Here is a 17,382-nt window from a genome sequence, read left to right as displayed (position 1 = left end):
CCCCAATGAGTAAGCCTGAGGTGACGGTAAGAAGGAAAGAAACTCCCTGATATGAGGAAGAAGGTTCAGAAGGGAATCCATCATCATTTGGGTGACAAAAAATAATGTAAATTAAATAATGTCCTTTCTACAACAGTTTGTAGTCAAGTGTAATTTTGTGCAACCAAGAGCTCCTGAAGATCTAACAGTTTAGAGTCTTTCTGTCTGAGTTCATAAGAGACTTCACATTAATTCCTTCCTGCTAAAGTCTTCAAATGTTCCCTTATGAAGACACGAGCACAGTATTATTGTTATTCCACTTTACAGAATAGGGTTAGACTCGTTTAGGGCGCCTACATAGGGAGCAGGGAGCTATTTGACATTCAGCCACACCAGCGAATAGAAACCGGACAGGTTCTTGTACAAACGGAAGTAAGCAGGAAAATGCAGGTAACAACAAGGAGACGTTTATCATCTTAACCTTATTCGGTTTAAATCCATCTTGGTACCAGATTTTAGATTTGTAGGCAGCTTAAAATGCGTTAGCTCGTATAGCTCTTAGCACTTACTAGCTAGCCAGGATTGTATCAACAATATCAAGGAATTCTGACAGATTCTTAGTTTAATAATTAGCACATAAGATATTTCAACAAAACTGAAAACCGAATTAGCATTAATGCTAAAGTCAGCACGTAAATAGGACTGATTTTTGCTAGCAATGTTCTTGACTAGCACAGTGCTTAGCCTGCTCTGCATTGTATCAGTTGAGAGTAAAAACAAATAATGACGGTCAGAATTAACTGTAACTCCTGTTTATTCCAGATCAATCAGGGATAGTGTTCGAGTCTGATGGAGATAAAGGAGGCTGTTTTTGGTTAAGCCATGCTGCAGTTTTCCTGATAAACCTACTATTAGAATCAGAAACATGGAGATGGTTGTAGCTAAAATCCTGTGCCTTTTGGGCATGTTTGTCCTGATGCTGGGGGGAATTCTCATCCCTGTGAGAGTGATGCAGTCGGACCTGGACAAGGCTGTGCGCTACAGGAGGGCAGTTTCCTTCAGCAACTCTTTTGGAGGTGGTGTGTTTCTGGCCACCTGCTTTAATGCCCTTCTGCCTGCTGTCAGAGACAAGGTGAGTGTTATAGAGCCTCATATACAACTCTTTAGTTTATTAACAAGCTAGACGTTTAACTAAACTACTTTACATTTAGTAGACACACTTATCCAGAGCGACTTACATTTTATCTCATTTTTATACAATTGAGGGTTAAGGGCCTTGCTCAGGGGCCCAGCAGTGGCAGCTTGGTGGACATAGGAATCGAACTCACAACCTTCCAATTGGTAGTCCAACAGATTACCACATCATAATCAGAATCAGGTTTATTGGCCAATTGTGTTGACACACACAAGGAATTTGGTTACAGCTGTTTGTGACTCTCAGTACAGACATAAATAACACTATACTATACAATACAATGCAGATGAGATACAATATAGACAGAATGAGTGTTAAATATGAATATAGAATATGACTGATCAGTTATGTACATAAAGTTTGGGAGTGCAAATAACAATATTGTGCAATATTATGAATTGTAAGAAATAAAAAATGCGTAGTGTAAAAATAAGACGATGATGTTGAAGATCTTAATGAAGAACAAGAAGTTTATTCCAGCATAGCAGTGACAAAATACCTGACGTACTTTGGGTTCATCGGAGTCAATCAGAACCCAGAGCAAATCCTGCTCAAGCATTATATACAGTTTTCCCTTTTGGTAATTTAAATGAAGTTCCGCTTTGAATGTGTGTTGAGTGTAAGAATTGAATGTCTCCCAAATGGCTGGGCTACACCTTGTTGTCTAGCTGATTGTCTTTAAATGTTAATCATGGTCACGTACACCTTGTCTTGGTATTGTTACAGTTGTTATCAACCAAGTGGTCACTTTAAATGGTAATCGCGGCCACGTAGACCTTGGCTTGGTATTGTTACAGTTGTTATCAACCAAGTGGTCACTTTAAATGGTAATCGCAGTCACATAGACCCTTTGTTCGTGGTGAAGCTTAATGTCCTGCTGCCGTTCCCATATTTATAATTGAATCAACTTTATACGTTTAGAGTCCTAAACGTATTACCTTATGATACTTAAACCTTTTTAGGAATGAGCTCTTTTAGATGTGTATCTTGGAGTGGAATTTGGGTGCAATTTCTGTAATTTCTTACAGTCCCCCCTTTGATGCTTTTGGCCCTGAAGCATCACATCACTTCCTTAATACAGATCACACCTCCCATTTTGGGCAGGTGCCCAGTGTCGGTGAAGCCCTGCCTTAGGTTGTTCCCCTTCGGCCCTCAGAGAATCTTACCCGTCATAGAAACTTCACCTCACGCACACTGGTTTTAGCTCCATTCCATAAGGCAAACTTATCAAGGTTTTCTTCTTAAAATTTGGTTCTATGTAAAATATTACTTGGGTTTGGAGCAGAGACATTCAGAAACCATCACAGCCAACGGGAACGTCCCACATTGATCATTGAATTATCTGCAATCTGTCGTTTCAATATGGTACACATACAACCTAACATCATGCATTGACAAAGAATGAGAAAGATGCATACACACACAGCAGTTTTGAAAGTTACATCCCAAATCAGATCAGAATAGGCAATAACCAAATCACCACCATGCATTTGTTTAGTCAAAACATTATCTTTTCCCACAAGACCTTGTTGAGCTTTAACAATATGGTCGTCTTTTCTCTGCATTAGTGACATTAGCATATTATCCAACTTTGGTAACTCAAAATCAAATTCGGGGATATCTTCCACAAAACCTAGTTGTTCCTCTGGATTCAGTGATAGTGTTTGTTGGGTAATATTCACATATGGGAAGTAATACTTTCCTATTGACCAAGCTGTATCTGGTGTTATACAAAATGAGGTGTCGTTAATCTGACAAAGTGTCTGGTTATCATTAACAAAGACAGAAAAGTGATTGAGAGTTGTGGTGACACATGTTTTCCTGTTTGAAACTATTACTCTTGTAAAATTATTGTGAACATGCGTTAGATGGATTTCACAAGTCTCATAATTAGTTTGGGGTGCCCCACATAATGGTTGTTTTTCCAAGGCGTCACATTCACAAATAAACCCAAATGGAGTTTTGTCACAACACTCTGTGTTCAATCCTCGCCATTCTCCTGATGGTAACTGTGTGATAAATCTGGGTAGATTCCTTCTCTCCTTTAACACATTTTCCTGTAATATTCCCAGATTGTCCACACTCAGGATCCTTTCAAACATTTGCTCTTTTTGAAAAACTGGGACAGAAATAGTCAAAAGCATAGCATACATTTGTCTCATAAAACAACCAAATCTTTCAAAACTATTACCAGCCGAGCAGGCCCAAGAAGTGTCCTTAGGTTTATTGATCACAGTCTCATTCCACCACCTCAAGATCTGAATGGGTGGAACTCTGTTGGTGGATTTTGATGGTTCACCTCCACGGCGAGTGAATGGCAAGTGTATACCTTCCATTAAAGGACCATAATCCAAAGGGCTATAAAATCCAGCAGGAATAGGATGAGAAGAAATCCTGGCCATTTGGATGATGTAACTGTATGGGATAGGCAATTTGCATTTACCCAATTTATCCATAAAAGTCTTTAAATTATCCGAGGTAGAGTTAAAACAGTCTTTCAGTCCAAACCACTTCATAAAGACTTCCTCAGTGAAGAGAGTAGGCGGGACCTTTCCGGCCAATACTTCATTCAGAATTTGGGTGATTTCCTGATGCTTAATGGAGGCAAACTGTGAGCAGTATAACTGTTTCTGCATAGTATTGAATGCCTTTTTTGTATGTTGAGCTATGATGGAGAGTGCGGATGCAATAGTGTGTACCTCCTGGACAGTTTCCCTTTCTTCGCTTAGTCCCTCTTGCAGGTAAGCATCTGTTTGCAGAACCTGCTGTCCGATGAGAGCTTTTAGTTTGAGTTCATTTTGTCTAAGTTCCTGAGCACTTATCCAATTGGATATACCCAAACCCGTTCCAGTGGCTCCAAGCATACTGTCAACAAATCCTAACAACTTTCGTCTAGAAGAGCTATCCTCCATGTGTTCTTTTGGATGTTCTTCCAGCATCTGCTCTGTGGATGAGCTGGTAGCTACAGCGCCGTGGTATCTCAGGAAGGCCGTTGTCAGAAGATCTTTGTACATTTCTGTTACACTCTCTCCCCGGCATCGCTCATCCAAATCTGGAGACCACGCAGTTAGATTGGCGAGTACTGGAACGTGGATCCACTGGAGGTTGTTGATCAGCACCCCTGGATATGGTCTCGTCATCACGCCAGAAGTAGGAGCTGGTTGCAGGTCGGGACACTCTTGCGTCATTATCATCATCGGAAGGACCACTGCTTGGACCCATCGCCACATTTTTTCCTTTTAGTCAGGAAATTCTGAAAAACCAAGCACACACAAAACAATGTACAAAAAAACAATGCCCCTCCCCCCTTTTTCACAGTATAGGACACATTTTCTTAACTTGGTCCTAATACGATATTCAGTTTTAACTTTTTGTTGGCAATGGCTCTGTAAGAGTGCCATCTGCACCTTTGTATGGTTTCAGTTGATCAATGTGAAACCATTTCTTCACTGGTTGTCGGTTTTTAGTTTTATGACAGACTTTGTAGACGGTATCTCCACATTTGTCAATCACTGTGTATGGTCCTGCCCAGTTAGCGGTCCAGGGACCCTCATGATGATAGTTCTTTACCATGACTACATCACCAAGCTCAAATTTATGATTGTGTACATCCTGATCATAATACATCTTGTTGTATCTTTGACTGAGTCCAATCTGCTGTGCAGCTTGGTTACACATGGCAGGTAAAGAGCAACACAGATTCTTTAAAAATGTCTCGGATGTCCACCCTTCAATCATTGGTTTGGGGATTTCAAAGAAAAGGTGTTCAGGTAGTCTCATTTTTCTTCCTGTCATCAACTCATGGGGACTATAACCTGTGCTTTTGTGGACGACTCCTCTTACTGACATTAATATGCTTGGAAGGTTCTGAGCCCAATTGGGGCCGTTTTCCAACACCATTTTCTTCAGAGCTGTTTTCAGTGTTCGGTTTGATCTCTCTACTCCTCCTGAGGATTGTGGGTGGTGTGCTATATGAAGCCGATGCTTTATTCCAAGCAGTTTGGCAAGATCCGTATGAATTTTCCCAGTGAAATGGGTACCTCTATCACTTTCCAGACTCAGAGGGAGGCCAAATCTACAGTAAATTTGCTCCCACAGTACTCGTGCAGTGTTAGATGCTGTGTCAGACTTGATAGGAAATGCCTCAATCCATTTGCTAAATGTGTCAATAACCACTAGAATATACCTATATCCACCTTTTGCTGCAGGTAGAGGACCAATATAATCAATCTGGAGATTTGTCCATGGGCCTTCAGCAAGGCATGTCGGTCTTAAAGAGCCCTTCTTTTTAACCGATGATGGGTTAATTTGAGCACATGTTAAACAATTTGCACAGTAATCTTTCACATCCTTATCCATTCCTGGCCACCAGAACATATTTCCTATCCTGTCGTTCACTTTTGTTACACCTAAGTGTCCCCCCTGATTGTGGATATGATACAAAATATCAGTCCGCAATCCTGTAGGTGGAACCCACACTGGAGTGTCTTTACATTTATACAACAGAATGTCATCATGTACCAGCAAATGTGTATCATACTGGGCAAATGGGCCAACCACAATCCTTTGTTCATTTTTCTTGATTCTGATTGCTTCTGTTATTAATGGGTCACATTGTTGAGCTCTTTTCAGATCAACTGGGTCTCTAATGTTAATGGTTGCAATTACGTCTTGTACTGTGATATCTGAAACTGTTGTTCCTTCCACAGCAGCCTTCTTTGCTAGCTCATCAACCAACAAATTTCCATCACCGTGCTTGTCTGTCCCTTTCTTTTGGTGGGCTTTGACTTTCAACACTGCAATCCTTTGGGTACTATTCTTTGCAACTGACCACAAAGCTTGAATAGGGCCACAATGCACCAAAGGTTGACCATCCGCACTAGTAAAACCCCTTTTCTGCCAAATTGGCAAATACTCTGTAAGGGAATTAACAACAAATGCCGAATCTGAATAGATATTCAAGTCTGAATCAGGGATAACATTTAATACCTGTAGTACCGCTGTTACTTCTGCTTTCTGTGCTGAAAACTGAGCCGGACATTTGTACAGGAAATCTCCTCTATCAGAATGAATGGCAAAACCAGTATGGTATTGCCCATCTCGCCAGTATCTAGAACCATCAACATACACATCCACAGCTCCTTCAATAGCCCTTACTTCAAAAACACTCCCAGGAGACCGAGTGTGTTCATTTTCACAAGTGTGTGGCGTACCTTCATACAAGAGTGTTCGGGGTAGCATTGAGTGGGGTTTGTACACAGTTGTCAAATTCTTAGATCCTAAATCTAATGTCCACCTGCCTAGTCTAGCACTAGACACTCCCTTAACCTTTCCATTGAGAAGAAGTTGCAGTGGTGTATGTGGGGTATGTAGGGTGACGTGATTGAAACCATATATGTACTCAAAATGTGACATTGCCCAGTGAACAGACAGAAGGTGTCGGGTACACAAATCAAAAGTTTTTTCCACTGGGGAAAGTACTCGAGACGCATAAGCAATGGGCCGCAATGTTCCCTGCACTTCTTGAAGGAGAACAGCTGAAATTGCCTCCTCTGTTGCAGCAGTTTGTAAAATAAACGGTTGTGTTCTATCAGGGTTACGTAAAGCTGGAGCATCAATTAATGCTGTTTTCAATGTTTCAAATGCTGTCTGATGTTCAGGCCCCCAAGTCAAGGAATCCTTCTTCTTCTTATTCCCTGACAGTAGGGTGTTCAGAGGCCTTGCAATGTCCGCAAAGCCCTCAATGAATTCTCGACAAAATCCTACTATGCCTAGAAATGACCTTAAAGCTGTCACTGATACTGGTACCGGAAGTCTCTGAATTGTCTCTACCTTGTGTGGGTCAGGGGTACGCCCCCCTTTGCTTATCTTGATGCCTAGATAAGTGACTTCTGGTTTAAGTAACTGAGCTTTTTTTGGATTCAATTTGAGTCCTGCCTCTCTCAGTATTTGAAGCAATTCTGCCAGCAATGTGAGATGTTCTTCCCTGGTGGCCGTCTGTAACAACATGTCATCCACGTACTGAACCAAACATTCAGGTTTAGAAAACCGTTCAAGAATCTTAGCCAAGCACTGGTGAAAGAGAGTAGGAGAGTTTACAAAACCTTGGGGGAGAACATTCCATGTGTATTGCGTGTTTTTGAACTTAAATGCAAACTTGTATTGACACTCTGGGTGTAATGGAATAGACCAAAACCCATTAGACACATCAAGAGCTGAGTAATAACTAGCCTCTGGTAAGAGAGATGCTAACACATCCGGCGTGGAGGCCACTACAGGTGCACAAGTCTGAGTGCATTTATTCAGCTCCCGGTAGTCTATACATAATCTCCAGGAATTATCTGGTTTGCGAACAGGCCAGATTGGGGCTAATGATGGAGAAAAGCAAGGTCTAATAACACCTTGTGCTAGTAGAGAATCCACAGTACGCTGTATACATGGGTTCGCCTCCTCAGGATAATTGTACTGCCTAAGGGAGGGTGGGTCACTTCCTTGAATCTCCACTTCCATCACACTTGTATCAATTCGGCCACAATCATGTTTTGATCTTGCAAAAACACCTCTGTTTTGATTTAAAACATCTGATAACTCAGGATCATCAACCGATAACAACGTCTCTAAATCATAATCTTCTGACTTTCTGATTGCATGTACCGCATGCACATCTGAAATTTCCACAACCTTGTCTTCCCTCTGAGGGTTACGCCAGATACAATTATTGCCATAATCAATAACATAACCACGCTCAGTCATAATGTCAGAGCCTAAAATACTGTGACCATCACCAGTTCTACTTAGCCATGCTTTGTGTTTAAATTCATCTTTGCCTATTCGAAATGACATTTTATCCGTTTGTGATGCTAGAGAGATCGTTCCATCAAAACCTTCTAGTGTCAGTGTGTTTTTACCATTCTGTGGGGGATTATCTGAATGAAGAATTGTTAATGAAGCACCAGAGTCCACTAACCAATCATTGCTTCGGCCTCCAACAGCAACGTTTACAATTGGTCTACCGTGTCTGTCTCTCAACAGGGGTGCTACATGTGTTATGGAGGCCTGGGAATCCTATGCTGAAGAAGATTTGGTTTGAGAGTTTTGTTTTTCCATACGAAAACGCAGTTCCTCATTCTCTTTGCTTAGCCGGTTTACTGTGGCTTGTAATTGATGCAGATCAACTTTGGAGCTTGTTCTCTGAAGGGAATATTTACATTCCCTTGAGGTATGTCCTTCTTGGCCACATGAGTAACACCCTGTGTGGTTATCAGGGTTGAAAGGAGGTGGTCTTTCCTCTTTATCAACAACAGAGTAGTTCTCATTTTTCCAGGAAACCCTGCGACCATTATTCTGATAGGGCTTCCTAACACCTACCACTGATACAGCATGAGATTTCTTTGCATTTGTGTTATTGTTGTAAAACTGGGTCATTTTTTCAATGATATCCTTAAATTCAGATAAGTGGGTTACAAACATTGTCACAGCAGAACGGGTGGGTGTATCACATTTGCTCAGCAAAGCAGATTTAAAACTGGCATCATCCTGAGTGATGTCAGGATTACCACTGAAAGTTTTGAATGCCTCCAATAATCGCTCCGAAAATGCCACTGGATGCTCTCCTTTCCTCATGTGTACATCAGATATTTTATCCCAGTTAATGGACGTCACTCCTAGGACTTCAAGCAGGGCCTGTTTCCTCTCTAACTTATTGGCGGTCTTAGTTTTGACTTTCTGATTTAATGCTCCAGACAAAGTGTCAGGCAAACACATAATCAACAACACACACGCATCACCATCTGTGAATTTGTAAATGTCTGCATATTGCTCCAGGACTTTAAGAAAATCTAGTGGATCTTGTTTGGCAGGGTCAAATTTACCAATACTTTTAATCACAGCTTCGAGCTCATTGGGACTAAACCCTCTGACCATAGTAGACGTCATTGGTTCCTCCGCTCCTTCATTAGCACGCATAGTTGTAGTCAAGTGAACTGGAGCCATGGGGAACTTAACTGTACAGCCAGAGTATTGACTCCTGACTGACTGAGAATCTCTTTCTGAGTTCTCATCACTGTCTAACATTTCAGGAACTTGATTACTCCACATGCCACATACAGATGTCTTACTGCTGATCGGTTCAGTTGTGCCGTTTTTTATCAAAAATTGACAAGCAGACTTTGCTTCTTCTAAATCTTTGAACAATTTTTCCACAGATGAACTAAGCATGCTGTTGTTAGTTTTAAGACGTGCAAGCTCACTCTGCATCCTAATCTTGTCTTCCTTCCAGATTATCTCACTAGTCTGGTAATCTCTTTTAGAGATTATCCCATCATCTAGTCTAGATTGCAGTTGCTCGTTTTCAGCCTTTAATGTATTTAAAGCCTTTCTAGTGACCTTATACGATGCAAGAACTGCTTGCAGTGCATTGGCAATTTTTCCTTTTTTGTTCTTGGGCATTTTGGGATCATTTTCAAACTTAGAAATAGCCCACTCATACGGTTTATCAACAATGTTCTCTATTCCATCAAACATTCCCTGAGAACCGTGTTTAGCGATGTACTTAACAATTAGCTGTTCCATTTTTACAAACTCACAGCTTTCTTTAAATCTTAGTCTTTAAACTTTACACAGTTTCTGTGACTACAGGTTGTCTAGTTAACCGTTAATCTATTTATTCACAGCTCCAGTACTTCGGACGCAAATGAACAAAACAGCCACAATACTTCGGGCTTTTGAACTCAAAAAGTCTCACTGCTTCGGACACAGTCACACTCCGTCTGGCCTTGAGTTCAACTATAGTAACACTTAACACTCACAACTCACAAACAGTACCACTCACAAACACTCACTCTAACACTCACAAACAATAACCCTCACAAACACTTTCACTCGCAAACAGTAACACTCACAAACTCACAAACAGTTTAAAATGTAACATAGTCACAGTACGTTGGACAAAACCACAGTACGTCGGGTTTTATTTGTTATATTTTAAAACAGTCTTAGCCACAGCACTTTTGGACTTAAAACGTTAGTTTAACACTGTCACAGTACGTCGGACAAAACCACAGTACGTCGGGTTTCTTTGCGTTAAAACCTAACCGTTTATTTAACCACAGTACATGGACTTAAAACGTAAGTTTAAAACACTGTTACAGTCTGAGAGACAACACCACACTACCTCGGGTTATTGCTTTAAACTCTACAGAGCCGCAGGGCGTCGGGCTCTTTACACTATCACTGTTTCAGTTACTTTAGAAACACTTTTAGCTATAATTCAACTGCCACACTGCGTCGGGCTGATTCAGTTACTTTAGAATCTTAACAGAATTATAACAACCACACAACAAGTTTCAGTTCCTTTAGAAACCTATCAGCTTAAGCACTTTGCTTCAGTTACTTTAGAAACAACGATTCACATACAACTCTGTCACCACACTGCGTCGGGTTAATTCAGTTCCGTTAGAATCTTACACAGAAATGTACAGAATAGGCTTAAGAATAATAATAACTCCTCCTGCTTATGATCAGTAAACTCTACTCTATGTTCAATTCTACACTAAAACATTTCTTTTCTAGGTTTTTTTAAACGAGGGGGTTCCCTGAATCAAAAACAGCGTAAAAGAAGAAAATATCGCTTTTCTTACCTTTCCCCACTTTTTTTTTTTTTTTGGAATCCTCGCTGGGTGGCTCGCCAATGTAAGAAATAAAAAATGCGTAGTGTAAAAATAAGACGATGATGTTGAAGATCTTAATGAAGAACAAGAAGTTTATTCCAGCATAGCAGTGACAAAATACCTGACGTACTTTGGGTTCATCGGAGTCAATCAGAACCCAGAGCAAATCCTGCTCAAGCATTATATACAGTTTTCCCTTTTGGTAATTTAAATGAAGTTCCGCTTTGAATGTGTGTTGAGTGTAAGAATTGAATGTCTCCCAAATGGCTGGGCTACACCTTGTTGTCTAGCTGATTGTCTTTAAATGTTAATCATGGTCACGTACACCTTGTCTTGGTATTGTTACAGTTGTTATCAACCAAGTGGTCACTTTAAATGGTAATCGCGGCCACGTAGACCTTGGCTTGGTATTGTTACAGTTGTTATCAACCAAGTGGTCACTTTAAATGGTAATCGCAGTCACATAGACCCTTTGTTCGTGGTGAAGCTTAATGTCCTGCTGCCGTTCCCATATTTATAATTGAATCAACTTTATACGTTTAGAGTCCTAAACGTATTACCTTATGATACTTAAACCTTTTTAGGAATGAGCTCTTTTAGATGTGTATCTTGGAGTGGAATTTGGGTGCAATTTCTGTAATTTCTTACAGAATTTTGTACAATATATAGCAGCAGTAGTGTGTGTGTAATATATACAGATGATGTGATGACTGATAGTCCTGATAATGCAGTACTTATACAGTAGATAAGAAACAGTGAATATAATTATGGTGAGTTGTTGATCAGGGTGATAAGGGGCCTGGGGAAAGAAACTGTTCCTGTGTCTGGCAGTTTTAGTAAAAAGTTCTGTAGCGCCTGCGAGAAGGGAGGAGCTGAAAGAGGTTATGTCCAGGGTTCGAAGGGTTAGTGGTGATTTTTCCTGCCCGGTTTCTGGTTCTGGGGAGTGGGCAGGGGGGCACTGATTATTTTTTCTGCTGTTTTTACTGTGCGTAAAAACTGTTACAGTCTGTTCCTGTCCTGTTTTTTTGCTGCACCAAACCAGGGTCGCCGGCTTTTTGGCCTTCTTGGGGCTTTTGGTGGCAGCGACGGGCTTCTTCATCTTCTTGGGCTTCTTAGCCGCAGTAGGCTTTTTGGCGGCCGCCTGTTTCACTTTGGGCACAGATTTCTTTGCGGGCTTCTTAACTTTGGTCTGCTTCTTAACTTTGGTCAGCTTGAAAGATCCAGATGTGCCAGTCCCTTTGATAACACTCTTGACCCTTGACCTTCCGGTCCGTAGTCCAACACCTTAACCACAAGCATCCCACAAACGTCCACATATGCATTACAACCTGGGACTGGGATTTAACTGGGACTAGGATTTAACTAGGATCACATGCTTACAAGCTACTTTATTAGCAACATCAGAGTAATCTGAGATCAAACTCCGCTCTTCATTGCATGGAGTCCACAAGGTGTTGTGAGATTCTGGTCCATGCCTTAAATCTCCACTTCTCCATCCCAAAAGTGCATCACTGGATTCTGTAGAATTCCATGCATTGTCTCATAATTATGAGACACCAAGCCGGTGAATGAGATAGTAAGTCATAATTATGAGATACAAAGTCATAAATGAGAGATTTTCGAGATATTAAGTAGGAATGATGAAATGTCAGGTCATGCAGATGTTAAGTCATAATTCTAAAATGTCACAAATATTAGCTACTGTGTCAATTATGAGACGCAAACCATAATTTTCTTAATTCTATAATTTGTTATAGAATTAGTACATAATTACAGTGATACTTGTTATAATTGTACGTTGTTATATAATTTCAATATTTATGTGGGAAAAAAAAACAGAAGCAGAAAACAAAACTCAATTTCTGTCACATTTTTACCCCATGAACTCTTTCATGTATTTTCATGTGTTTTTTCTTAAAAGGTGACGAGTTTTACTTCCACAGAGGAAACCGAATAAGTGTTTCGCACACAAAATACACACAAAATAAGGGAGCAACGTTATCGCTTTGTGACTCACAGCTCCAACCCTGTACAAGCCACAATGTATCCACAACATTAACCCTTTGCTCTCTAACGTGGTGCTTTTACAACTGGATACCTGAGCAATGTAATATCGTGTAGGAAGCATGTTATCATTATTTTGTACAAGGCTGGTGTGTATTGTAGAGATGTACCAGTTGCACTCATGAAGCATTCAGACATTATGAGAGGAGATGCCAACTACATGTGGTTTGAGGACAAAAACTCCAATCAATACACATTTGTCAGACTGTATTTATAATCACACCCTCCGGTGTCACCCAAATGAGGATGAGGTTCACTTTTGAGTCTGGTTCCTTTCAAGGTTTCTTCCTCTTCCATCTATTGGAGTTTTTCCTCACCTCAGGTACCTCAGGCTTGTTCATTGGGGATAAATACAAACACATTTAAATATAAGTCTAATATTAATAAAATATTTCTTGTATTAGTTTTCTCATGTTCTGTAAAGCTGCTTTGAGACAATGTCCATTTTTAAAAGCGCTATACAAATACATTTGAATTGAATTGAATTATTCATCCTGGATGATGATTAATAGAATTATATACACCAAATAAGTCTTTGAGTTTGGAAATAAAATGATCTATTATTCTTTATAAATATCACTGAAAAGTTATTTATATTTACTATATTTACTGCACTCTTACCTCAGTAGTTTTAGTGACATCAGCAGCAGACATGGCAAATGACACATTTTAGAAATATTTGGCTCATTAGGAAAAGAAGAAAATTAAGAAGCTCAAAAATTTCAGAGAAAGCACCTTTAACAGGAACATACAAATGAACGTGTGCGAGCTGAAATGATTTAAAGTGCGTGCGGCTTCTTCAGGAGGGGGAGGAAAAATAAGCAGAACGTTTCATTTGGCCATATTGTGTGTGAAATGTCACTTAATTACCATGTGTCTGGAAACTTTATCCCATCTTAATAATGTTCTGTTTTCAGATGGATCAGATTCTAAAACTGATGAATATCAGCACCGACTACCCCCTGGCCGAGACCGTGATGATGCTCGGCTTTTTCCTTACCGTGTTCGTCGAGCAGGCTGTGCTGACTTTCAGGAAGGAGAAGCCGTCCTTCATCGACCTTGAGACGTTTAACGCCGGCGGCTCGGAGGCAGGCAGCGACTCGGAGTATGACACGCCGTTCATTGCTCCAGCACGGAGCTCGCATCGTCACTCTCATCACCACTCTCATCACCACAGCCATTTCAACCCAGCAGAACTAACACGAGCAGGACCGCTGCGGCTTGCAAGCCTCGTCCTCGCCCTCTCTGCTCACTCGGTCTTCGAAGGCCTTGCCCTTGGGCTTCAGGAAGATGGAGCTAAATTAGGAAGCCTTTTTCTCGGGGTGGCTATCCACGAGACCCTCGCAGCCATAGCTTTAGGGGTTAGTGTGACTAAAGCAGGACTACAGCTTCAGGATGCCAGCAAGCTAGCCATTACAGTCAGCCTCATGATCCCCATAGGCATTGGTCTAGGAATGGGTATCGAGAGCGCCCAGAACCTGGCAGGAAGTATTATTTCTGTGGTGCTCCAAGGCCTGGCAGCAGGCACATTTCTTTTTATTACTTTCTTTGAAATTCTTTCCCGAGAGCTGGAGGACAAACACGACCGGTTGCTGAAAGTGCTTTTCCTCGTCTTAGGGTATGGTGTACTGGCAGGTCTAGTCTTTATCAAGTGGTGATAGATCTCAGCGAATAATCCTAGTGAATGATCAGTAACTCGACTGACTACCATAACCACAGGGCCAGATTTTCCTGACTTTGTCTCTGACTTGTTTCTATGCCCATGAAGTCGTATACTGGCTATACAGATCCAGTTGCATATTAGATGCAGAAAAGCATTTTCATTACAGTGAAATGATTTATTACTGTCAGCATTGTTGGACCGGTGCTACTGCAGATCATAAACGTTTAGATCTTACTGATTTATTCGATGCTGGACGACTTTGTGATAAATATTCGACACATACTTCTTGTTTTTGTACTTGATTTAAAATGTAGCTTTGGAGAGACTTATTCTCTGTGCATCCTGGGTGTTGAGCTCTACATATAACCTTACAGGCTACAGCAGGGATCTTAAAGGTTTTGCAGCCAGGGACGTGTTTAACTTAAATCTGTCTTGACAGGACCAATGACGTTTCTGAATAGATCCACTGTTCGAGTATTAGGCTATTTGTTTAAAATTGGTGAAACATTTGACTTCATATTTAAAATTCTGGAATAAATTTGTAGCATTTATTCGAACCATAAAGGATTTTATTCCTTACAGTTCATTAAACAAATCACGTTAGGTCTAAGTTGATATGTTGTATATATCTGCTTGATTATACTCATTCAAACAGTCATCTGTCGTATTTGACTATACGATAACATGAGTAATATATACCGTAAGAAACAAATAATACATTTAACAACTGTGATAATGAATTTTTGGATTTGCGCCATTGACATTCACCCTTAAAGACTAGACACAATGCTATAGAAAAAAAACCCCACACTGCTGCACAAGTTACCTGCTATTTTTATATTTGATTTGTTTGTACATCTTTGTGGTTGTGGTCTTATATTTATAAATGAAACTGTTTCGGTTTGAGGTCGTGTCCATCGACCTGCAGATTATTTGTGTATTTAAGTTAATATTAGAAGTGATTTTATTTCTGCTCCTGTTTTCATTTCACTTGATAAATGCAATATTTTCTTGTACCTTCACAAAAAACGGTTTATTAGATGATGAGCCTTTCTAAAGGGAAATGTTCTGTTGTATTTTTTTTTACTGAATTATTTAAGGGTTTTAAATCAAACCTCTCTAAAAATATTATTTCATATAAGGCTTGTAAATGTGAATGGCTGTAACAAAACTATTGAACATTTCTGTTTATTTCAACTGAACTGTCAGGAACAACTTAAAATACTCTACTGACTCTGCTGTCTCCTCTAGGACCAATCCAATGATGATTCCATAATAATATAACAATAACCAATGTAAAGTTACAAATGAGGATTCGGGTCTAGAAAAGATAAATTAAATCTTAAAGTTGAAGCATTTAAAAAAACCATCATGGCCCTTTCATGAAATATAATACACTAGCTAAGAGCTTCTCAGTCGCTTTCATTTTTAATGTTTTTATGCATCCCAGAATCAGGTTTGACAAGTGTGTTGACATATACACACACACACAAGGAATTTGGTTCCATCTCATCAGTGTTGTTACCTCTGAGAGCTGAGAGTCCCACTAAGCTAACCTAGAGTCCTGTATGTTGTTCACTGAAATCATTCAAACTGCTTTTTCTGTAATCAAATAATTTTGGGCCTGAAAACAGTTTTGTGTACAGCTCGATAGGTGGTGCAGTTGTAGCAGTTCTGCTGCTGCCTCTAGTGGCTTCACTTCTGTACTACATTTTAGGCAGGTATATACTGTAACAGGTCATTTGTTGGCCATTTTGCCATTTGTCCAAACTTTTGATTGTACATTGTTCCTGATAGTCTGCAGGTGGTCCAGGGTCAGGCTCCGGTTCATTTCCTGGGCAGGGAGCCACTGAAGAGTTAAATCTCAGTGCTGGATAAAAATGGGAAGGTTACGTCAGGAAGGACATCCGGTGTAAAACCTGTGCCAACTCTAATATGCGGACCATGCGATCTGCTGTTTCCGACCCAGAACAGGGAGCAGCCAAAAGAAGGAAAATAAAAAAGGACGTTTCAGCAGCATAACAAACGAAGTGTTATTAACATTATGAACTCTCAAAAAGCCCGAAGTTGCTTCATGTAGCTAAAGCACATGGCTGGAATGCTGGTGGTAGGTTTGTCACTGGAAATTAAATGTATGTACGTAAGTCTATTTCTAAGATGTCTACTTTACAAGACACTTGATCATAATTCAACTATTTTCTACACTTCATCTAATGATCTGTTTGAATTCCTGTATGTTTTTGTTGTCGTAATAAAACATATTTGATGATGAGTTGGTGTGTGTTTGTGGTTGTTTTTAACAGTTTACTAGTTTGTAATAGCATAGATGGGAATGTTGTGTAAAGAATAAAACGCATATAATTTTTAAAGACCTGAATAAAACAGGTCACATCCTGTTGGAGAAAAAGCATCAAGGATGTGGGGGTGTGATGAAGCCTAACACACTCTTAGCAGTTTACCACCAACTAGACTTTTGTATTTATTTAAAAAAAAGACAATCAATTAATCTGTTTGTAATTACGTTTAATGAGGAGCATTTGTAAAAGTGGTTAGTTCTTATCACTTACATTATAAAGCTATATCACTGGACAAATATTGATTGGTTGGTTCATTGATTGCTTGGCTGTGTGGTTGGTTTATTGATTGGTTCGTTGATTGACGTTTAGCTACCCCAGACATTTTTGCTGATCGATCATCCCAGAGATTTTTTAAAATGAACACATATACCATTGTTGTTGCTAGAATGATCATGTAGGAATAAGGAGAAACACAACTAACAAAACTTTTACTGCATGTCTATTGTGTTTAATTAT

At 40.0% G+C, this 17,382-nt stretch overlaps 1 protein-coding gene across 1 annotated transcript; it reads left to right on the top strand.

The window, feature by feature from the left end:
* Positions 1-345: 345 nt before the first annotated feature.
* On the top strand, positions 346-16,841 carry LOC132851874 (zinc transporter ZIP3-like). Its single transcript, XM_060878895.1, has 3 exons — positions 346-429; positions 802-1,111; positions 13,824-16,841. The coding sequence occupies exons 2-3, from the start codon at positions 905-907 to the stop codon at positions 14,562-14,564; spliced, it is 948 nt and encodes a 315-aa protein (XP_060734878.1). The 5' UTR covers positions 346-429; positions 802-904; the 3' UTR covers positions 14,565-16,841.
* Positions 16,842-17,382: the final 541 nt, after the last annotated feature.

This window comes from Tachysurus vachellii, chromosome 1 (assembly GCF_030014155.1).
Source record: "Tachysurus vachellii isolate PV-2020 chromosome 1, HZAU_Pvac_v1, whole genome shotgun sequence".
Lineage (NCBI taxonomy): Eukaryota > Metazoa > Chordata > Actinopteri > Siluriformes > Bagridae > Tachysurus > Tachysurus vachellii.
This window is presented reverse-complemented; position numbering and strand designations above follow the sequence as displayed.

Excerpts from the sequence above, each read along its gene's own strand:
- LOC132851874 (XM_060878895.1), top strand. The coding sequence starts at position 905 with ATGGAGATGGTTGTAGCTAAAATCCTGTGCCTTTTGGGCATGTTTGTC. Across the intron at positions 1,112-13,823 it reads TGCCTGCTGTCAGAGACAAG|ATGGATCAGATTCTAAAACT; the intron begins GTGAGTGTTATA and ends TTCTGTTTTCAG.